The sequence below is a fragment of the Olea europaea genome, unplaced genomic scaffold (genome assembly GCF_002742605.1).
Source record: "Olea europaea var. sylvestris unplaced genomic scaffold, O_europaea_v1 scaffold956, whole genome shotgun sequence".
Taxonomy (NCBI): domain Eukaryota; kingdom Viridiplantae; phylum Streptophyta; class Magnoliopsida; order Lamiales; family Oleaceae; genus Olea; species Olea europaea.
This window is the reverse complement of record NW_019268057.1, coordinates 143,481-167,836: the sequence shown is the minus strand read 5'-3', so window position 1 is coordinate 167,836 and position 24,356 is coordinate 143,481. Positions and strand designations below refer to the sequence as shown.

Below are 24,356 nucleotides of genomic sequence, written 5' to 3'. Positions count from 1 at the left end.
AAGGCAGCTAGTAGTTGCTGTTATTTTACTAGCCGCCTTTAAACAAAGGCAGCAGCTTGCTGCCTTTTAACAATTTTTTTTTTGCGAGCTGGCCCGAGAGTCACACAGGCTAGCTCGGGCTCGACCCGGCATCCCAAGATGGGGCTCAGCCCGAGTTTAGACTCGGTTTGATTGAGCCTTGAGCCGAGCGGCTCGAGCTTTTTGCGGGTCGAGCCACGGGTAGCCAAAGTCCTCGAGCCTTTTTGCCGTCCCTAGGTATGGCCCCAAATAGGAGTTAGGAGTTTTATTTTCATAAATAATGGTCATTAAATAAATTATAGACGTTTGATAAATAACTTCGCTAAATCATTTTTTGTATGTATATGAGCAACTGAATGTTCGATGGCAGTTTTAATTGACATACAATATTCAATGAATGTTTATGACTTAAATTCACTAAGATTATCAAGGCAAATTGTCTTAATCAATTAATCAAAAAATTGAACTCGTAATTTTATGATTTGAGCAGATAGTACAACAAAAGCTACATCCCTAGTGAAGAGAAAGGAGACATGCGACCATCTAGTAAAAAAATTTATCAAGACCATAAAATAACAAAATGGTGGATTCCATATATCTCCATAAATTTCTTTCAAGAAAGTTGGAGATTCAATATTAGCTTTTGGAGTGGAAGGTCTAATGAATAACTTGTATTGCGAACAAATAGTATGTGGATAATTATTAGTTAAATTAATCTTATGGTTCTTTAGAGAATGTAGATGTGAGTTGCTACTTATTTGTTAAATCATAATTGCTCCTATATATCCAAGTCGATTATGCCAAAATGTAAAATTTTTTGACCAACCGAATTTCGGGTTTGTAGTAATTTTTGATTTAATCATTGTTATAAATGTATAATACATGTCAAAGGAGAGTACCATGATTTTTTTTTTTTATCCATATTTGGCCAAATATAAAAGAAATTATATGAAGATATTCAGACCCCGTTTGACTCACATTCTTTCAAAAAATTATATTTTCAAAATGTGATTTGATATCATTTCAATCATATATTATTCAATATAATAATATTAGACGCAAATTCAAAAAAATCTCTTATTTTTTAACTACATATTTTTTATTAACACACTATTCAAAAATGCATTCTAATGAAAATAATGTGGCTCAAACAAGGGCTTAATGTTATTTTATTTCATTATTTCAATTTTATATCTATTGCGGTGAATATCTTTAAAACAAAGTAAATTTCTTTTGAATTTGTTGAAATAAATTGTATCATCAATATATAATTTTTTATTATTTGGTAGGATAATACTAATTCTTTCGGAGTTTTCAACGATATACAGGAGAGCCAGGGTTGCCTAAAATTGTCTTTTTCATATTGGGCTGATATGTATATATATAAATAATAATAATAAAATTCACATACAAAATTTAACTTTTTACCCTATAATTTTTTATTTATTTTATTTTATTTTTACACTCTATTTTTTTTTTCCTAAGTAAAAAATGGATTTGGGCTTGGCTGGCTTGGGTTATGGCCAAGACCAGCATAGGACTAAATCCTCTTCTGACAATATTCTATGCATCGGTTTTCACGAAGTACTTTTTTATCTTGAAAATTTGTGTGCATAGTTGCAATATCAACTAAATAGATATCTTTAGCCCTCGTTTGATCCCCATTAAATTACATTACATTACATTCTATTTTTCTCTTTCCTATTTTCAATTATACAATCTTTCATAAAATAATATTACACGTAAATAAATTTTTTTCCCTCTTTTTCAACAACTCATTTTTCAAAAAAAATATTATTCCACTCATTTTCATTACCAAGTAATGGGAATCAAATAGGAGCTTAATATCCATATTAGATATTATTAATATATCTTTTGCTTCTTTAGCAATAATATTATTTATTATGAGAATATTGAATTATAGAATATCATTCTATTCATGAGCGATAAATATTATTCTTTTTGAATATTAATAAGATAAAGAAGATTACAACTTAATATTGAGTTATTTAATTCGTGCTTTTTAAGGAAATACAATGAGATATATATTTTTCCAAAACAATAAATTTAATGTTTGTTTATAAACAATACTATATTCTTCTAGAATATTTATATTTACAAAATTTACTTTTTCTGCATAATTACATAATATTCTATCAGAATATTGATATAACATATTTTTCACTTCTCTATGAGCATTTATCTCATTAAATAATCATATTATATTATTCGAGAATATAACAATTTGTAAAGTTGTGCCATTCAGTAGCAATAACACCATATTGTATTATCGTATAAACTCATGTTTCTTTAACAATCTTAATTATTAAATAAAAATTAATTAATAGATCTATAGATTTAGATTTTACGAACGAATTAGAATTTTAATTTTAACTTTGAATTTGAAGAACAACGAGTTGTTGATTTGCTATTGAAATTTCACGATAATCAGACAACGGGATGCTGAGTATGTTCAGATTTTTGTGAATTTTCTGTATTGTTGATTTAGAATTTCTATTAATTTGTGTGAGTTATTTCGTATTGATAATGTGTTATAAAATTAAAAGAACAAAAGAAAAATATAGAAGAAATAATAGAAAAAGTCAATAGATTTGTGCGTAATTTTATTATAACAATGGACCCGTAAACACACCTGGGCAAAAAAATTGAAAAATCGATCAAACAAATCAAATCTAATTGACTCGCACTGGCTCAGATCAATTTGACATGAGTAATTAGTTTGGTTTTCTTTTAAACAAAACTATTGTCGATTGGTTTAGTCAAGGTTTGACACCTCAAATTGTTGGTTAATCAAATCAACCAAACTCACTTACATGTTTATCTTTTATTTATAAGAAAAATAAAAATCAAAAGATAGGCGTTAATCTCATAACTATATTTTAATTCTCTCCAATCTGTGATGTTGCCAGTAAGAAATAGCATTGAAAATTTCCCTATACAAGCTCGTAATTTTAGTTTTCTAATCTGTCAATCTCTATTAACTTGATTTTATTTGTTAATCAATAGTTCTTGTATATATAAAGTTATTTAATTATTTTAATTCTTATAATTTAAGTGGGCCTAAAATTTGAACAATTTTTTTTTTTTTTCACTTTGGATTAAAAGTCCAAACCGACTAATCGAACAAACCAAATCAAGCTGGTTCTATGCAGTTTAAGAGTTGGAATAAATTGGTTTGAATTGAAATTCACCAAAACCAATTAATTTTATTTTGGTTTCTCGTTGAAGTCGAAACCAACCTAAATTAAATTGTAATATATATAGTATATATCATCATCATCATCTTCTTCTTCTTACATTTTTACAATATATAATGATCATTTAAATTGATTTTTAAGTTCATTGGGAAAGAATCGAATGGGGAATTTTTAACCCACCAAACATCTTATCAATATCAATTTGTATATTGCCCCCTGGGACATAGTCTAGTGGTGTAAAGGATAGAAGTGATGTTATCTCACGCCTTGTTGGCAGCCACAGTGTGAAGGTTCGATTCCTGAAACATGGAATTGGACTCTTTGTAGGCGCAGTATACATACAGCTCTTGTTCCCTACTCGTTAGGGCATATCCCGGGATTTATCTCCCTCACAAAGTTCTAGAGTCGGGGCGATGAGGATCCTTAAGGTTGGGGTTCAACATTTTTTTTTTTTTAATTTAAATATCAATTTGTATATTTGATTTTGAAAAAGTGCTTGGATTAGACATATTTAAGTCAATTCCTCCTCCAATCAATGCATTGACAGAAATAATTGGGCCAATCCTCACTGATTCAATTCTCCGCCTCCAAATCATTATTCTTCACCACTGTCCTCCATTTTCAACATAATCAAATCAGATCATTCTCTCTAAATCAAGCAGAATAAAATTTCCTATTTGATTTTCAGAATGCAAAATCACTTGGATTTATTCAACGAGAATTGCTGGTCTGATCTGATTGATTACAGCGACCTGCTAAACGAAATCGAGCCGATTGATCTTTCGTGGAACCCTCCATCCCACACCCAAAGGTATCAATTCTCATTCGAAGTAATTTGATCAGTTTTTCGTCTTTTCTTAATTTTCTTATATTATTATTAACATGTAGTTCTTGGGCTATGATAATTCCAACTGTTCTTGTACGCGCGATATTTTTAAATTTTTCTTTAACCTTAGATGATGATGATTGTTATTATTATTATTAGATTAAAATTTCATTCATTTGATTTAAAAAAAAAAAAAAAATAGTTTGATGTGCACTGTATGTTATTATGCTTCCCCCTTTTTTAGGCTAAATGTATTTTATTTTTCTGAAAATTAGGAATTTAAACTTATGGGCAAAGTTTAGAGAAAATGCAAGTGAAAAAGGAAAACAAATTGTATTTTCTCTTCTTTTGTCATATTAAATATCTGAAAATTGAAATTTAAGTCTGTATCACTAACAAAGAACAATTTCAATTTTTGAGGCAGTTTCACTTAATGCTGTATAAGGTTGGATTTGACCTAAATTGTGATAACTGATGGGACTAATTGTTCTCAATCTTATTTGGCTAAATTTTTATGCATTAAAATTTATTAAATTTACTAGCAAAAAGTAGATTTTTTACTAAATATGTCAGAATTGTTTCAATATGATTGAACATTTTCGCTGCAGTATTGCGTTGGGAGTTGATGTCTCTCTCAGTGGAACGGCATCACAAGGAAGTGAATGTGCAGAAAAAGAATGCCCGAGAAAGAGGTAATTATGGGTATAATTTCATTTTTCTACTTTGGGGGAAGCTCATATTTTCCTCTGTTTTGATTGTTGTGAAGACCGAGTTTAACTTTTGTATGCTCTATGGGAAATTAATACTGTGAGCTGATTCTAAAATTGCAGCTAACATATGGGAAATGACGGAGTTCAATAGATTGGAAATTTAGATACAGGTTTTGAATAACATATATTTTCTGTTAATAATTTCAGCAGCTATGACATATCGAATATTCCATATTTTGTTAAGTTTATCAGCTAATAAAAATAAGTAAGATTTATACATTTATGAACACAGAAATGCAACTAAGGCGGCATCTAGTTTCTGTAAAAGCTAAGAATGTCAAATACAATAGTGAATTAAAGGTATTGATATGGATTCAGGGAGCACTGAAATGAAATAGCTATATAGTTAGGGAGTGGTGATTGATTCAGATAATTTGGCTATTATATATTGTAGAATCTATAAATTTCAAAAGAAATAACAACTGAGTTCTTTCCGTCCAACTTTATACAGTCGAAATATTTAGCATACTCATTGCCTAGATCTAGTCAGCATTGTCCTTCGGAGTCTACACTATCATCTATCAGCACACTGTAATCTCTTGCTCTCGAGTGGGCGAACTCTAGTTTTTGCATATTGACTAGAAAAGCTTTGAATCAATGTTGGTAGTTGTGTATTTATGTGATGCGGAATATGTGTAAGGATGTTCTAATTTATGATTCATCTTTTAACCCGACGTACAGATACATTTTGTTTAAATGCCTTAGTTTTTATATTAAAATATCCTGTAAAATTAACTTTGATAAATGAAAGTTCGGTGATTTAGTAGAGATGCTTGAAGAAATATTTCTTTACTAGTACTTAAGGTAATAAGTTCATTAATTATTAAGCATCCTCATCCTATATAATTTTGAATATACAGGGGACATGGTGACCTGTGCGGAGGAGTAGGAACTAAAGCCTGCCGGGAGAGAATGAGGAGAGAGAAATTGAATGACAGGTGCCCAAACATTGAATTTTGTTCAAATGTTTCTCTTTATTGCTAGGTTATTATCTCTGGTGCCTAAAATGCCTGCAATTTTGTTTTTGTGCAGTTGACATGTTTATTTTACCTCCTAATGTCTGTATGAATATAATTTTTTATGAATGCAGTCTACTTTAATTAAATGCAGTTTATTGAAAGGAAATGAGAAAACTTGTGGTGCTTTGGATGTCTAAAGTGTACTCTCAAAAAACCAAAAGCATTATAAATGTAGATGGTACTTTCCATGTAAGAATCACATTTATCTTGCATGCAGGTTCTCAGAATTGTGTGCTATTTTGGAGCCTGGCAGACCTGTGAAAACTGACAAATTGGCCATACTTGGTGATGCCATCCGAGCTCTCAACCAGTTAAAAACTGAATATGAAGAGTATAAAGAGAGAAATGAAAAGCTTTTGGAAGAGATCAGGATATTGAAGGTTAGACAGGATATATTCACATAAATTGTTATAGCCGTTAACATTTTTTTTCCCCCTTACATTTGGATGGTGGGGTTCTGCTGGGAGTCTAGTGCATATAATATCCCACAACTTTGTTGATAGGTCTAGTTTGTGTTAGTTTATTACAATCATTCTAATATTGATTTAAGATTCTTAAGTATAAGAGGATGGCTAGTCAGGGTCTGGTTTTCAAAGCCAGGGTAATGAGAAAATGAATGTTTCTTCATATGTCCAAATGAAGTTACATCAGGTTAACCTGACTGGATTCTCTTTTTGAGATACTATTTGAAGAACCATTATTCAACAGTTGTGCCATTAGGTTTACAGAAACTGGTTACAGAAAATACTAAAAAAAATCTCACCAAAAACTTTTGTTATGTCTTATTCACTTGAATATCATTTAGAAGTTCTCCTGTTTTGTTAACTGCCTTCCTTTATCACCATGAAAATACCATAGAAAGAAGAAAAAAAAAACTACCTTCATGACCATTTCTTTAATGTGTACTCAAAACAAGACTATTTCCCTTTATGATCATGAAAATATGGAGTTAGAAAGAATGAAATATTCCTTTACCAAGAGAATACATTAGTCTTCTTAACACATTCCCATTGTTGTTATTCTAGACCACATTTCAAGTCCAAAAGAAAAACTAAGTGATACTATGAACTCAATCTGTATTCATCTTATATGTAGCTAAAGATATTTCCCATACTTGTGATTTCACCTTCTGATCTATATCAGGCAGAGAAGAATGAACTTCGTGAAGAGAAAATTGTACTCAGGGCAGACAAGGAAAGGATGGAGCTGCAATTGAAACGCATGCCTCTTCCACCTGCTGGGTTCATGCCACCACATCCACCACTATATCAGGCTGGGGCAAACAAGATGCCGATGTTTCCAGGGTACAGTTTTGTCCCAATGTGGCATTATCTTCCACCATCTAACCGTGATACTTCTCAAGATCATAAACTCAGGCCTCCGGCTGCCTGATTCTTTTGTAAGTTAGTTGCAGGGTGTAGCTCGCAAAGAATCTTTACCTTGCATTGCTATCTACCGTGTTTGTAAAAATTTACTAGCCAATTGCTTTGACATTGCCCAAATTTATATTTTCTAGTCTCAAGATTGGATGACTGAACAACAATTATTTAGTAGGGAATTGAGTTAATTAAATGAGCGACCGTTTAATTTTATACTTGGTTACTACTTGCTCACCGAAAAACAAAAGGTTACTGAATGTTCACCGAACTATTCATTTATTTACCCATCCATCACCATAGTCATTTCCATTTATACAATTGGCAAAAAATTCCATGTGGTAGATGGAAAAATGATGTGGCACATGGAATTATTTAGTCACTCCACGTCATTGTAAATTGCTTTAGATACTAGGTATACCCTTCTTCGACTGGGCTAAAAAAAAGATAAAAATTCCCTAATGAAATCCATAGATTGAACTCTTTCAGCCCTAAATTTCAGGGTTTATACTCAAACTAATTACTTTAATTGGCATCCCAGGTGCTATACCAGATTCATAATCCACATCCCAGAATATCTATTTTATCACAAGCAATTTATAGTGACGTGGAGTGATTAACTGATTCTTTGTACCACAATTTTTTTCATCAGTCATGGAATTTTTTGCCAATTGTATAAACGAAAATGACTATGTTGATGAATAGATCAATAAATGAATAGTTCAATGTGTATTCAGTAACCTTTCGTTGTGCAATTAGTAACCAAGTATAAAATTCAGTGGCCACTCATTTAATTAACTGGGAGGAATTAGATAACATTTAATTATGATCCAAATCTTCAGTTTAATAAGATGTTTCCATTATTTTCTTTTCTCCCCAGAATTTTTCGATTGGTATTTCTGCCCCCCAAGTTTTAGTTCTCATTTTTCAGTGTAGATGCTAGGGCCAAGTTGAGTCTTGCCTAGGCAAACCTATGAACTGATTTTACTCTTGTCAAAATTTTCATTCAAAATTTACTTTCTTTTGGTCTACCTTGTCCGACCTGCACGGGACTGCCGATCACGGTGCCAAGCGCAACCAGATCCGCCAACGCGGTTCACTTTGACAGCAAATTATCTATGTACACTTTTGTCTCTAAATTCCAAATTCTTCATAAAAGAGTGCAAAACTCTGTATTTCTTGACGTGAGTACTTAGGCATGGCCATGATCAATGATTCCCACTTGCTTATTCTTAGTCTGATAAAAGAAAATTCTATCCAAACAAAACATCCTTAAAGAATCTGTTTACAAAATCCATTTACACAGATAAACAAATCCCATTGCATTTTAATGTATAATTTGAAATGCTTAACAGAAACACTCAAAACCAACCCAAATCATAAAGCAGTGGTTTTTCAAATGCTACCTACAAAATCTTTATCACATTACGAAAACAAAACATGTATCTGCATGTCGCGTACTTTTGTTGTTCGTTTTTACCTTTAAAAGTGAGAAACAAACCTCGCAATGAATACAATACCTTAAGATGTACAAAAACCTAACCTGCAGCGACAAGCCAAAACATGATGAGAGAGGAGATTGCTATAGTTATCCAACTCAGAAAGGCCAATGCAACTGCCATTTGGTACTTTGTGCATTCTTCTCCCAGGCTGCAACCTCCCAAGTCATCAAAGTACAACACAGTTATGCCGGCTGAGGAAGCAGCTGCTGCAAGGGATAATGTTGCAGTAACCTGCCATGTCGTTTATAAACTACACGGTCAAGTGTTGAAGACAATTTATATTAATAATTTAATCGTCTCTTCAACCACTTAAGTTTTTAGATAAGGAGATTCAATGCAATATCAGAACAATAAAAAGAACCGAGTTCAAGTTTTGCCTATCACGTCTTTACTAAAATTATGAGACTTTGATGAAAAATGTATTTGATTTGCAAATGAGATGGCCTCTTGAAGACAGTTTAAATAACTAAAAGCTAATCTTTTCTTATAGTTTAACTTTTAGATGAAGCGGTTCAACAAACTCTTGGAAGGTTTCTACCGATTAAGGAAGAATTCTATGAAGAATTAGATACTGACCCAATCTCCGACTGCAAATAGGCTGAGTAGAATGGAATTGTGAAGAACCTTCTTCTTGGACAAGGCATAGACATCCATGACAGCTAGTCCAAAGCTCCATATTACTTGCAAACCCATTGAGGCTATCAAGTAGCTGGAACAATGATATGACTTGAGCTTATTTTTGACATTTTTACGGCAATCCGAAAGAAAGTGACTTGGAAAATAAATTGATAAGATTAGCGACAACAGTAAGAATAAATTGTAATGCATTTAAACTGTCATCAATAATCTCCTTTTAGGCAGCTTCATTCTGTTTATTGCTAGATCTACTAGATGATCGAACTTGAAATACCAAACAGTAAGAGAATTATACCAATTAAGGATTCACAGCTTCAACAAGTAAAATTTTCGGCCTTCCTTTTAATACATTGACTTATGAGCAATATATTAGGCGAATTCCTCAAAACCAACTCTGTTAAGCCATTTCTATCAATCGAAATTCACAGATTCTGATTTCAAAATATCACAAACTAACGATTCTGAACAATTAAGACACTGCAGATCATAACATTTACATTTAATGCACACAAAAACTATAGATCACGTTCAATAGGAGAAAAGAAGAAATAAATACCAGAAAGCTGTGAAACTGAAGAATGTTTTGGTAGTTGCCATTGAAGCAATTGATCCAACTGAAAATAAGCACTGTGCCAACCTCAGAGTAAGTCCAGTCCGTGTACCAGGAGCCCCAGCAAAACTCTTCATTTTATCTCATATAAACTTAACAAAAATCAGAATTTTGATGAACTTTTGTGAGGATCCATCTTCTCGTTTCTGCCTTTTTCGCTTGAAGACAATCTCCGTCTGGGTCTGGCTCGAGGATTAGGAAACCTTTGCTATCATTCAAGAATATACATATTATTTCATCCCAGTTTTCCCTATCCAGAAATACAAGTAAACAAGAGGTTTTAAAGAAAAAGCATAAAGTCTAACGTCAAGATCCAATCAGAAAAAAGAAAAATAAGTTAAACAACCCTTTTGTTTGAACCCAAAAGTATAGAAGCCTCAGAGTTAAGATCTATGAAATGATAGAAATTGCTTTCAAATTGCAAGGAAATCATGAGTAAGGGAAAGGGGGACAGGTGTACAAAGAAACAAGACAATGATGATGTGAGAGACTAACTAAATCCTATTGTGTTCTCGATTCAGTGATGAACAAGATACCAAAAGGCCAAAGCCAGGCACTTTTAGAATTATAATACTACTTTATTTCGACCAAACAATGGTGGTCAACTGGGGCGAGCAGATCTCATTTGGAGAAATGGGCATATGCAATGGTAATAAAAAAAAAAAGAAAAAAGAAAAAAAGGTTGAACCCCAACCTTAAGGGTCCCCCACCGTCCCGCCCCTGGAGCATCGTGAAAGAAGTTAATCGCGAAATATGACCTATCACGCTAGGGAACAAGAGTTGTCTGTACACTGGTGTTCACTAAAAGTCACAATCCATGTTTTAAAGGGGGTCTTAACTACCGTCTCCTTGGACCGTTCTCAATTGAATATCTTATAACTTATAGAAACTTTTAAAAAGTTTCAATTAGATAAATTGAGACTTTTTAAAAGTTTACAAAAGTCTTAATCAAATACATCTAAATTTTTAGAGAGTCTTTAAAAGTCTCATTGAATACACCCCCTCAGTACCTTCATGGCAATGAATGCAAAGTCCATCGCCTCATTCACCATTTTTTCTCGAGGCATTCAAAGTGTAGTCCAAGCCTCGTTGACATACGCCTCTAAAGCAACTTAACTTATGTAGGAGCATCACCTCTTAGTTTTGAGGCGATGAGAGGCACCCAATTTTTAGTTGCAATAGATGGGTCTTCGAGGTTCGAGGCAGTTATAGTTAGATATGGGATGCCTCATGCAAGATGCATTCTGACAGCATGGAACTATATGAGATTAAATTCTTATTTGGGCTCAAGTTTTGGGAAAAATGTATTTCGCAATGATAATTTTTTAGAGAATATGTGATTAAAAAAATAAAGGTAGTTTTTGAATTTACATGTAATATTATTTTATTGAAGATTGTGTAGTTGAAAAGAAGAAAGAAAAAATGTATTAAATTGGCACAGCACGAAACAAGGAATTTAAGTGAAAAATCTTAAGAACTTGAAGTTTGGAGTTTACCAAATTATGAAGGAGTAAACACAAAAAAATTTATTAATGGAAAAATGAACAAAACAACGAAATAATTCATTATTTATAAGGGTTTATATGAAATCCTAATTTAAGATGACAAAAATTAATGTAAACAAAATTTAAACAATCTAAAATTGAAAAGAATCCAAAATAAACTAAATGATTGAAATAGTGCTAAAACTTTAAAAGTCATTTTCTAGTCCTAAACGAACTCGAATGGCCAAAATCCATCTTGCATCATGACAAAGCGATGAGTATTACTCGTCTCGTCATCCTCTTTTTTTGAAATGGTATTATGGGCCCAAATCAAAATTTAGATGTTCTCTGTGTACTATTACTTCTTCCCCATTTTGATCCAAATTTTTTTCTATCTATTCAACAATATGTTCTATCAAAACCTTCCACCTCCAAAGAACTTGAACCCAGGTTATAATCTGGTTATAAAGGGTAATCATCTTTATGGAACTCGAACAAATCTTCCACATTGTACATTCGAGAAATACACATGGAAGCTAGTAAATCAATAATGTAGGCATTGTTAGTAATCATCTTAAGTACTTTGAAAGGCCCATATTCTTGATTTTAGCTTGTTGTAGGTACCAACGAGAAATATCTCTCTTTCTCAAAAACACTATCACTAAGTCTCTTTATTGAAATTATTTATCCAATTTATGTGAATCTGCTGGTGCCTTATTCTTTGAATTAGTCTTCTCCATCTTTTATTTTGCTTCATCATGGACTGCTAACACCTTTTTTTTGCTAGATGTTCGGCAGCAACATTCTTACCATTGCTTTTGGCCAACTTCACTAGATCCATCACATGGTAGGAGACCTCTGTATACATAATAGCAAATGGGGACATGCCTATAATAGTATGAACTACAATGTTGTATGCAAACTCCACCTGAGGCAATACAATATCCCATTGTTTGGGCTTATCTCCACAAACACTTCGAACCATATTTCTAAGGGTACAGTTAGTGAACTTGATCTATCCATCAGCTTGGGAATGGGCAATGTTGCTTCAATTCAAATTGGTTCCAAACAACTTCCTTAATGTAATCCAAAAGTGCCCCAAAAACTTTTTATCCCAACTTGATGTGATAGATTTGGAAATTCCATTCAATCTAAAAACCTCCTTGAAAAATAGTTTGATGATACTCGATGCATCGAAAATCTTCTGACAAGCTATGAGTAAGCCATTTTGGAGAACTTATCATCCACCACAAAAATAGAATCTACACTACGTTTGAGTATGAGATAATCTTCGAACAAAATCTATAAACAAGATCTTGCCATATGCCCTAAGGAATAGGAAGTGACATGTACAACCTGGTATTCTACACTTGACATGTATCACTTTTTTTTTACTATAATTCCAACATCCTACTTCAACTGTGGCCAATAGCACCTAGCCTCCAGATTGTCTATTGTCTTGTCAAGCTCCCAAGTGTCTACTTAGACCTCCATAATGTAGATCTTAAAGTAACTTTTCATATAGAAATGAAATAAGAGTACAAAGTTGGTTGCCTTTGAGAAAATACCCATTACTAATATAAAAATTCACCATTGATTCCTGATTTACACACTTACTTCAAATCTCTTTAAAGTTAGAATCATATGTATACACTTCTTTCAAGCACTTAAACCTAACGATTTCCCATGATAGTGTGACCAGTAAAGAAGCTCTCTAACTCAGTGCATCTGCAACTCCATTCGTACTTCCATATTTATGTTTAATCACAAAAGGAAATTTCTAGAGGAAAGTCACCAACTGAGCATGGATCTTGCTATGTGTTTTTGACTATGAATAAACTTCAAGACTTAGTGATCAGTAAACAACATAAACTCATTCTATACAAGGTAGTGTTCCCATTACTTCAAAGCTCTCACAACTACATAGAATTCTTATTCATAGTACTCCACTTCTACTTGGCATCACTCAACTTTGCTAAAAAGAAAGCCAAGGGTCTCTTTTCTTGAGAACGAACAGCCCCAACACCATCCCACTAGCATCACACTTCATCTCAAATATTTTCTTGAAACTTGGCAAAACTAATACTGGAGCCATGCACAACTTTTTTTTTGATGAAGGTGAAGCTTTTATCTTGCTCCTCTCTCTAATTGAGTCTCCCATTCTTCAAACATTTTGTGAGCGGTGCCATAATAGCACTATAATGCTTGATAAATGGTTTGTAGAAAGTTGCTAAACCATGAAAACTCCTTACTTCAAAAACTGATTTTGGTGTTGGCCAATCTCAAATTGCTTTTGTCTTCTCTTCATCGACACGCAGACCATCTTCACCAGCAAAGCCTATAAACAATAGCTTATGTGTACAGCGCACTTCTTTAGGTTGACGTATAACAGATTTTCCTTTACAACCTCTAGGACTTGTCCGAACTGAACTAGGTGATCATCCTTGGACTTGCTGTATATAAGTAAATTATCAAAATAAACCATAACTAAAGACATAATAAAAGAATAAAGAACCTGGTTCGTCACTCTCATGAAGGTACTTAGAGTATTTGAAAGTTCGAATGTCATCACCAACCATTCATAAAGTCGATCCTTGCTCTTGATGACAGTCTTCCATTCGTCTCAAGTTTGATACAGATTTGGTGATAGCCATCATGAATATCTATTTTTGAGAAGACCTTAGGACGTTGAGTTATATCTAATATGTTCTTCAACTATGGAATGGAAAAATTGTACTTGACTATTATCTTGTTGACTAAACGACTGTCACACACATACGCTACTTTTGATCCTTCTTTGGCACTAGAAGACAGGTAATACACATGGACACATACTCTTTCTTATGAATCATTTCCTCAACAGCTCTTCAATTTGCTCTTTCAGGATCTCGTTCTCTTTCTGACTGGCAATGAGATAAGTTTGGAATGTTAGCTTCTGGTACCTAATTAATCTGGTGCTAAATATCATAGGAGGTAACAAATTTGGCAATTCATCGAAAACCAAATCTTTAACTTTTGTCTATATTTCTTACAATTCAGATGGAACACCCTCATCTTCTTTATTTGTTGTAAAAAGTCCCTTAACTACAACCGGATAAAAGTAATCAATTTCTCTTACGGACTCTACAATCTCATTGTCTTTACTTATAAGGGTAAGAAAACTTCAAGTTTGTTGTTGAGTAGACTTTTTCACTTGTTTGAGAGGAGCCGTAACGATCTTATGATTGCCCTATGAAAAGAATATGACATTATTACGTCCTTTCAGAGTTAAATCCACATTAAATTGCTATGGATGATCATCCATGTCTATGACATCACACATAATTTCATCCTTTTAATGCTTACTAATGGAAATAAGTACTTTGTAACTCTCTGCAACTTGAACGGAAGGACCTCTTTTTACTCAACCAAGTGAATAAAGTTTAGGGTGGTCTTCAGTTGGTAATTTCAACAAATTCACTAACTTCTTTGACACAAAGTTCTCACAGCTTTCGTTGTTTACAATCACTTCCTTAACAGAACAAAGCGAACATAAAACACAATGATGTTTTCCTTCTTCCTTAGGCAACAAAAGGATTCGTTGCAGTACCAAAGTAAGCCTTTTTACACCTTCCTCAATAGCAAACTTTACTCCAGCATACTCATCTTCCACCTCAGTGCCTTTCTCCTTGTTCACTACTCTGGTTCCACCAAATTGACATGCGTTTTTTCGGGATAGGTACTAGAATGATGCCCATGCTTGTGGCATCTATAACAAATATTTTTTGTGGACTTAGTATACAGATTTACATTTTTAGGTGCACCTCGAATTTGACCTCTATTCCCAAAATGACTACAGGATTGGCTGGGTTTGTTGGAGGCATTTCCTTTATCTGAAGGAATGGATGATGATGTTTCGACAGGTGGGGGCCACCTATATGAAATTATCCTCTTATTAGATTTTTTTCATATCTGATTTCATCACTATGTTAATGACTTCTTACAACATCAAAATATTCTATAGTCCAATTCTATCTTGAATAGCCACCTTCAAACCATTGGTATACCTGGCTATCCCTTGATTTTTGGATTCTGACAAATTATTTTGCTTCACCAATCACATAAATTCGTTGGTGTAGTCTGATACCGTAAGACTTCCCTGTGTACATCCCAGGTACATGCGATATAGAATCTGTTCATAATCTACAAGTAGAAATCTATCCATTATAGATTACTTCATCTTTCTCCAAGTCCAAATCCTACTCTTTTTCAGACTCCTTTGAGCATTCTGTAATTGATCCCATCATACCGCTACTACAGATTTCAAACGGAATGCCACCATCTTAACCATCTCGTCCTTTAAAACATCCATAGTCTCGAAGAACCTTTCAACCTCTATCAACCAATCCAAGAAGTCCTCGATCTCCAAGTTTCCAAAGAACATGGAATTGTCTACCTTAATCGATAATTATTAAAGGTATTTTGGTTTTGATCATTAGGATTACGTGACAGAACTTCAAACTCTTCCTCCGACTTTGATTCATTTTCTTTTACTTCATATTTCCTATTATTTCTTCTCTAAACTATAGGCTTAATGATCAGTTCATTTTTTATTGCCTATTGTTCATTTTGCCCATTTTTCCAACATTTTGCAAAAATAGTTAATTAATCTCTTTAATCTGAGTAGTAAGATTGTTAACGCCTCGATTCATTACATTTATCTTTACCCTAATAGCTAGTACATCACCTATGCTCATGAATCAAAGATATAGAGATGGAGAAGCCAGCGCTGATACCACTTGACACAACACGAAATAAGGAATTCAAACAAAAACCTTTAAGAACTTGAACTTGGAATCCACCAAATTATTAACGAATAAACTCACAAAATTTTATTAATGAAAAAAAAGTTTAAACAAACTAAAATTGAAAAAGAAAAAAAAAAAAAAAACTAAATGACAGAAATAGCGCTAAAACTTTAAAAAGAAGTTTTCAAGTTCTAAACGAATGGAATTGTAACTAAAACTAGTTTCTGATTTGGTTGATGTACATTGACTTCTCTCTGAAAAGCAATGGTTTGCATATAGTGGAATAGGTTGATTCTGAATCCCCAGATTAGGTTTTTTGGCTGAACTTGGTGAACAGTCTAAGATTCTTATGTTTTTATGTTTGCCCATTTATGTTTGTTCATCATTTTAAGGCAAAAATCCCAATATTAAACATTCTTTAATGAATAAAGATTCACTACTATTTGTGAATTGAAGAAAGTATAGAACATGTCGGTGCTTGAGCTGAAACATTCACATGAGCTGGATAAGTTTAGGGAAAAGTTTAAGTAGTTGAAGCAATTTGAGGGCTTTAAGCATAAATTTAGAAGGGACCTTCTCGAAAATTAAATTTTATCAAGAAAACTATAGTACGTATCACTATGGAAAAAAATCACTAACTCATCTTCAACTATGTTCAGAGGTTTATGAAATATTTATTTTTCTTCCCCAAATTCAACACAAAAGTTTGATAAAATCTTTACCATTTTCCCTTTACAAACAGGATAGGTGATGAGGATCAAGAAGAGGGTCTTGAATAGCTACTAGACTCACTAAAGAAGTAGCCGTTATGGTTGCCAATATGAGAAGCATAACTTAACAGAACCTTGCTATGCAAGAGCAGCTGAGGAATATATATGGTCAGGGAGGGTATTCATTTCCTCTCTATGCAACTCAGGAAAATGCATCCCAGGATCCCTTCAAAAGGAAATTATTACCACGAAGAAGAGAAGGCTCAGAGCTAAGTAGCTGGACACCAACAATACGCTAAGGACAAAATCCCTTAAGAAAGGGAAGTTGGATTTGACACATCAACCAACTATGCCACTAATCACCTTCATGAATTCTCAATCATTTTTCCTCTAATTTATGATCCAGGAAACCTGCCTTTTGGAGGTAAATTAGCGTCTTAGACTAGCTGAGCACAGGGCAGTCTATAAATAGGCGTGCTCAACCTCTTTTTGTACCTAGAAATAGGTAGAAGAGGCCACTTCAATTCGAAAGACAAAATGAACTAGGTGACATTCACATGCCTCTGAATCCTTCTCCTAGAAATAGGCATGAGAGGAAGGCAGGACAGGCAAGAAATCAAGTAGATCATCTCAACCACCTCAGGAAACACAAGTAAGAGAGTATGAAGATTCTGACAAATCCCAAAGGTCTTACTATCTCGATGACGATGATGACAATCTCCCATTCTCATAAAGGATTCGGAATGCCCATGTCCTAAACCACATTATTCTCTATAAAATTCCCAAGTATGATGGAAGAAGTGATCCTGCAAAGTACCTCAATAACTTTAAAACTTACATGAGCCTGAGAGGAGCCAGCCCGTCATGAAGTGCAAAACCTTCCATTTAACCCTAATTGGGGCTGAAGTGTAGTACACCAGGTTCCTAGAGAGAAGCATCCAAAGCTAGCTAGACTTCAAAAAAGCTTTCCTTAAATGCTTCGCTACAAATAAATAGGGAGATGGGCCAATACAGTGCCTCCAGGACATGAGGCAACAACAAGGAAAATCATTGAAAAATTTATTGTCTCATTTTACTGATGAGAAAACCTATTGCATCCAAGTCACAGATAGAGAAGCGTTAATAGCTCCAATGAGAGGATTGGATATGAACTCTCTTTTTGGAGAGATGTGCAAAATAAGGACCCTACCATTTATAATACTTTACTGAAAATGATAAGGCATGAGTTCATCAATGAATAATTGAGAGATTATCGAAATAGGGTGAATCAAGGACTTCTACCTCCATAGACGCAAAGAGGAAAATGTCTTACCTCCCACTTAATGGACCACTATGTCGGAAAGTCGACCTCCCTTAACCCGGGACAAGCATTGGCTGTAGCAACTTTAAATATAGTGCTAACTCTAGCTTACAAGGAGGTGAACTTTAGTACGGAAACATACATGGGCATACCCTACCAACGATTCTTCCAAATAAGAAGAGATGGGAGACGATATGCTGGATCTAGAAATAGGGATAAAGCCCCTTTCTATTGTACATACTACCACTCTCACAGCCACAACACTACTGCTACGGAGACATTGCAATACACCCCAAGACTAATAGCCAATGGAGAAATAGGCACCTAAGAAGAGATATTCTCTCTAAACAGAGTTGACAGCCCAGGAATGATGAGGCGAGGCATCCCAACAGGGACGATCCCCCATAAAGGCCAAAAAGAGATGGAGAAAGACCTAGGGAAGGTCAAAGACAAAGAAAGAGCATCCCAACTGACACTGATCATGAGCTTATTAGAGAAACTGACACAATTTTTGGAGGCCCATATGTTAGGGGAGAATCCCGAAATGACTAAAGAAAATTGCTAAGAAAGCTAAGGACTCCCTAATGGCAAACTTCATAGTTAGCAACAATCGACCTTATTGAAGAAATGACTTAACCCACCACATTCACCCAAGACGACACTGTTGGAATACATTATCCATAATGTAATGCCTTGGTAGTAAGTGCTTCGTTGCCTGAAATGGTCTCAAATGAATGTTAGTAAACAATAGAAGCTCAGTTAACATCATATTTGGAGCCAATTTGATAGTTGATACGAGTTAACTTCAATGAATTTTCCCTTGTATAGGTTAACTGGCTATAGCGTCGTTCCAAGTGGAAAATCTCTAGTAATAAAGATAAGAATGGAGCTGCTCATGATTCACCATTTTATGGAATTTTTTATCGTAAACAGTGACTCTGTATATCACAGAGTACTTGGGAGGCTAGCTTTAAAAGAATTACGGACCATCACATCTATCCAGCACCTGTGCATAAAGTTCTCAACAAAGAAAATGATATCGCCACAGTTAGGGATGACCAAAGAAGTGCCATGGATTACTACTCTAACTTTCTCAAAAAAGCTATATCCGGGGATTTTAATATCATTCTGATGGACATTGATGGAAACGATGACCTTGAACAAGGGGATGACGTCAAAATGATAGATGCCTTTGAAGAAGAGGCTATTTTCGAAGTATAGTCAACCCTTGAAGAAGGGAAAGCCACTGAAGAAGTGACTTATCTTGCCAAACTGGATCCCAGTGTAATTGATCGTGAGCTACAAACAGCTCAGACGAAGAGTTGGAGAGCTTCACAGTGGATCTTTCGGACCTCTCCAAGTCTTTGTAGGTCGAGAAAAACCTGTCGATAGTAGCAAAGGAAAAACTAAAGTACTTTTTACGTGAAAATTTGGATGTATTTGCATGAAAGCATGAAGATAAAGTTGGCATTAATCCAAAGGTTAATTGCCACCATTTTAAGATTGATCCAAATGCTAACCGTCATCGGCAAAAAGAGAGGCCCCTTAATCCAGAAAGATATGAAGCCTTGAAAGAAGAAGTGAAGAAATTGATTGACAATCACTTTATTTGAGAATCAAATGACCTAAAGTGGGTCTCAAACCCTGTCATCATAAATAAACACAATGAGAAGTAAAGGGTATGCGTGGATTTCTCGAATCTTAAATAAGATTGTCCCAAAGATGGCTTCCTACTTCCCCGAGTTGACCAACTGGTTGATTCCACTGTGGGGCACAAATTATTGAGCTTTGTGAACGCTTATTCAGTTATAACCAGATCCCAATATATCCAGCGAACAAAGAGTATAAGTCCCTTATAACTGACAGAGGTCTCTATTGCAACAAGGTAATGCCTTTATGGTTGAAATATGCAAGAGCCACATACCAACTATTGATTAATAAAATGTTTACGAACCTCATTGAAAAGACTATGGAAATGTATGTGGATGAAATGTTGATAAAAAAGTTTGATAATAGAGGACCACACAAGCACCTCGGTGAAGCCTTCCAAATACTCAAAAGATATATAATGAAGTTGTGTCTTCTTCAGTGTGCTTTCGAAGTAACCTCAGGCAAGCTTCTAGGCTACATGACAAATCAAAGAGGCATTGAGGCCAACCCGAAAAGATCAAAGCCTTGAACCAAATTAGGTTACCTAGAAACCCAAGGAAGCACAAAGTTTAATTGGATGCATAGCAGTTTTAAGTCGCTTCGTGTCGAAGGCAATGAAGAAATATCTTCCATTCTTTAAAGTTTTGAAGGGAGAGAAGAAATTCTAGTAGATGGAGGAATGCTAAATAGCCTTAGAAGCATTGAAAAAGCACTTGGGACACGTTTCTCTTCTCTCTAAACCCAAAGATCAGGAACCTTTGTAGCTATATTTAGCGGTAACCACCGAGGCTATCAATTCGGTGCTTCTAAGGAAAGAAAAAGGTCACCAATTGTCTATGTATTATGTGAGTAAAGCACTCCTTGCAGTAGAAACCCGCTATTTAGACATGGAGAAGTTAGTTCTCTCTCTCTCTCTCGCGTCACGACCTTTCAAAAATTAAGGTCATACTTCCAAGCACAAACCATACAAGTGCTAACCAACTTTTCACTCATGCGGGTGCTGCATAAGCCCTACGCTCTAGGAGGATTACTGAAATAGGAAGTGGAGCTTAGTGAACTCGATACCGTCTTCTAAATAAGGACTGCTAGTACATGACAAACTTTAGCAGATTTTGTGGTAGAGTTTATCCCAATTCCAGAAATTGAAGAAAAGATGGAACATATCGAACTTCCTACATAGAGCCTTTTTGTTGATGGCTCCACGGGGAAATTCGGGTTCGAAACATGATTGTTCCTATTCAGTCCAAAAATGTACATAAGCTTAAGCTTTATGGGCCATCAAATTCTTAGTAGAACAGCCATATAAGAGACTCATTTTTCTATGTCTTATGGATCCGAACTATGAGCCTAGTCGAAGTGGGTCTACCGTTTCCTCATCGCATGAATTTTAACAAAATATCTAAGAATGAATTGAGAAGGTTTGAACTAGATTTCCTTGAAGAAAAGAGGGATGGATCCCAAGCAAAACTGGCTATCTACCAGCTAAAGATGGCAAGGTATTATAACTCTATGGTTAAGAAGAAGTCATTTCTCTTGAACAACCTTGTGCTTAGAAGAGTGTTCCTATCTTCTAAAGAGCCAAGAGTGGGAACCCTAAACCCTTATTAGGAGAGGTCCCTGTCACATCAAGAAGGAGGTTCAACTAGGGACCGACAAAATTGAAGGTATGGATAGAAAGACATAGCCTCATCTATATAATGTACAACATCTATAGAAGTACTATCAATAAGAATATAAATGCGCTTGTATAGACTATTTGAATCAAATAAAAGTTTGCATTATTAAAAGTCTTTACTATAAAGAAAAACATACCTCCCATTGACAAGAGTTAATGAAGAAGCATTTGCATAGAAGAACCGTCCCTATGCAAAAAAGTGTGAATATTTCGATGATGAGGTGGATCTTAATATGGACAACCTCCTAATTAGTGAAGCTTTTTAAAAGCCTAAGAGATGGGTCATAAAATGACCCTTAATTAAAGTTGTTTAATTAAGACTTGAGATGGATGAACCGCTTATCCCCATGCTCGAGAAAACAAATAAAAGGCACGCGAGCTGCTAACACTTTAAAGAAACCTCAAATAATGAAATGAAGAGCAACAAGGTAATAACTTCATAAATAAAAATGCCGTAAAGATAGCAAATAACAAAAAATGCCTTCATGAATTAACAAGAATATTACATCTATAGGGTTCCAGGCAATTTACATAATATTACAGATCTTATCAGTTACTTCTTTCGCTGCTTCGTCTTTGATGTTGATCATGTGGCTATCATCTCCCAGAGTTTGAGGCTCATATCCCTTATCTAAGAACTCAAACCTTAACTCAAAGTTATTAAAGGTTTAAGCATTCACTTCAATCCACTCTACCACCTCAGTGTAGGCATACCTCCGTCAGTACTTAACAAAACTTTGGTATGCCTTAGTGAGGTGGAAATTGGCATTGTAACGCTTGTCAACTTCACTGTCTACATATTTAGCTTTCCTCCTCGCTGCCTTCACCTCTTCTATTGGGCTTGATACTCTGGAGTTCAACTCTCCCATTTGCTGCTTCAAAACATCATTTTCTTTATTGGCCACACCAAGGCCTCAGCAGTTAGCTTTGTTTGGGCATCAGAAGTCTCTATTTGCTTCATCAGGGAAGCCACCTCATTGTTCGATAAGTGAACCTTTTTTTTAAGTCTTCAATTTCTGCCAATGCAGAAGCAAGCTTCACATACTCTTCAACTTTTTGTTTCTTTAAAACCTCCACTTAAGCCTTAGCCTTCTTGGTTGCCTCGTTAGCCTGGGAGACCTTACTAGCGAATTCTTTATTTTTGCTTTGAAGATTTTTAAAGAGGGCCTTCGCCTTTATGGCAATGCCAAACACCTTCTCTGTTTGGCTCACCATGGTGGTAAAGATGTCCATCGAATTGTTAGTCTCTACAAATGATTACCAACGGTCCTTCCAAAACTTGTAAAATGTTGATGTTGCAGTCTAAATCTCTGGAGGAAGCATCGACAGAACTCTAGAGCTAGCTCATCACTTTTTTAGGAAATGGAGAGCTTAGGACGAGAACCTGCATTAGATACAGTGGACCCAGTTGACGTCATCACCCTTTAGCAAGAACCTTGTCTTGGGAGCTTCGCAACAGTTGTCCTCTTCTGAGCATCTTGGCCGCAGCAATAGAAGCCAACATTCATTTCTTCCCTATAGGACTTCGGAGTGAGGTAGTGGGTTGGCTATGGAACCACCCTCTCTGGTGGTAGAAATTTTCTTTTTGTGAACCTCCTCCACTTTATTTTTTCCTTATCCTTTATGTGAGGTTGCTTGTTTGCTTCATGCTAATTGCATCTTTGTTGACCTTCTCAATTTGATCTTTCACTTGCTTCACTATGACATATGAAGGCTTCAACCCCTTCCTTTCAATAGTGGAGGCAGCAAAAAAGATGGTAGCCATATATGGTGTGGGGTGCCTCATCTTCTCAAAATAAAGGACAAAAGGAAGGTAAGAAATTATGCAAACCAATGACACAAAAATTTTTACAAAGTGCAACTACTTCTTGGAGCCATCAAGCAGAATTCCTCGAAGAACCAACGAGCAACAATCAACCTATCAAACTCCCTTGTAGATATACTCAACAACCTCTAGCTCAGCTTGACTGAGCTCAAAACGATCAACTAATCCTATAAAACAACGAAGTTCAGATTTAAAACCAATTTAATCATAGCTCAACAATCTAATTATGGTACGATCTTCTGAGTAGGGGTTGGAACTTTGACATGGGAAACGTTATTACACTCACACACCTACCATTTTTCCCTCACCTAAAACCGTGTCTCCTTCAATTCTTTGATAGAGGAAGAAAGTCTTATGACGAAGGGAGAGTGCGACCCCCATGGACATAAGGAATATCAACCCTTTAAAACCTCCTTCCTCAGAACCTTAGGTTGAAAAGTGGTTTGAAAAATGAGGAGAGCCATGTCCTTGCCAAGGGAGGTCTCTTTCTACAAAAAGTAAGTTTTCACTAACTGGGCCCAAGCATTTGGGACGAGTTGGGTAGGAGCCAGCCTATACAACCTAAATACGGCTCTAAAGAAAGGATGAAGTGGTAAATGAAGCATTGCATTTAAAAGATACTCACTAATGGCAACGCATCCCTACCTAGGAAAATAGGCTTGCTCATCAAGAGAAGAAGCTAAGAGTTCGATGTCGTAAGAGACAATATTTTTCTCTTAAATTTGCTAAGTGGGATGCAGAAGGGATTTTTGCTGCCCCAACCCATCACCTCTACCCTAGACTTCCTCGAAGGTACGACACTCTGCCTGGCTCTAATAGCTTGAATAAAGTCGGCTATGTTAGTTACGGTGACCCCCATCTCAGAGGCCACCTAGCTAATGTCTAAGTTCTCCCTGAGATGGTAAAAAGGCCATTAGATCCAAAAATCATGAAAAGATTCAAATACTTAC

The 24,356-nt window shown here is 35.1% G+C and overlaps 2 protein-coding genes across 2 annotated transcripts; one reads left to right on the top strand and one right to left on the bottom strand.

The window, feature by feature from the left end:
- The first annotated feature begins 3,773 nt into the window (after positions 1 to 3,773).
- Positions 3,774 to 8,100, top strand: LOC111392640 (transcription factor bHLH104-like). The gene is made up of 5 exons (XM_023018017.1): positions 3,774 to 4,047; positions 4,671 to 4,754; positions 5,693 to 5,770; positions 6,069 to 6,231; positions 6,995 to 8,100. The coding sequence occupies exons 1-5, from the start codon at positions 3,926 to 3,928 to the stop codon at positions 7,241 to 7,243; spliced, it is 696 nt and encodes a 231-aa protein (XP_022873785.1). The 5' UTR covers positions 3,774 to 3,925; the 3' UTR covers positions 7,244 to 8,100.
- A 381-nt stretch (positions 8,101 to 8,481) lies between these two features.
- On the bottom strand, positions 8,482 to 10,520 carry LOC111392641 (CASP-like protein 5B3). The gene is made up of 3 exons (XM_023018018.1): positions 9,922 to 10,520; positions 9,306 to 9,438; positions 8,482 to 8,960 (listed from the first exon to the last, which is right to left on the bottom strand). Exons 1-3 carry the CDS (start codon positions 10,050 to 10,052, stop codon positions 8,766 to 8,768), a joined length of 459 nt encoding a protein of 152 aa, XP_022873786.1. The 5' UTR covers positions 10,053 to 10,520; the 3' UTR covers positions 8,482 to 8,765.
- Between the last annotated feature and the right edge of the window lie 13,836 nt (positions 10,521 to 24,356).

Bases quoted from the DNA above. Each gene is read 5' to 3' on its own strand.
- LOC111392640 (XM_023018017.1), top strand. From the start codon at position 3,926: ATGCAAAATCACTTGGATTTATTCAACGAGAATTGCTGGTCTGATCTG. The intron at 4,755-5,692 runs GTAATTATGGGT...TTGAATATACAG, and splicing joins AAAGAATGCCCGAGAAAGAG to GGGACATGGTGACCTGTGCG. The intron at 6,232-6,994 runs GTTAGACAGGAT...GATCTATATCAG, and splicing joins AAGAGATCAGGATATTGAAG to GCAGAGAAGAATGAACTTCG.
- LOC111392641 (XM_023018018.1), bottom strand. From the start codon at position 10,052: ATGAAGAGTTTTGCTGGGGCTCCTGGTACACGGACTGGACTTACTCTG. The intron at 9,439-9,921 runs GTATTTATTTCT...TCATTGTTCCAG, and splicing joins TTCAGTTTCACAGCTTTCTG to CTACTTGATAGCCTCAATGG. The intron at 8,961-9,305 runs GTCAGTATCTAA...ACGACATGGCAG, and splicing joins TATTTGCAGTCGGAGATTGG to GTTACTGCAACATTATCCCT.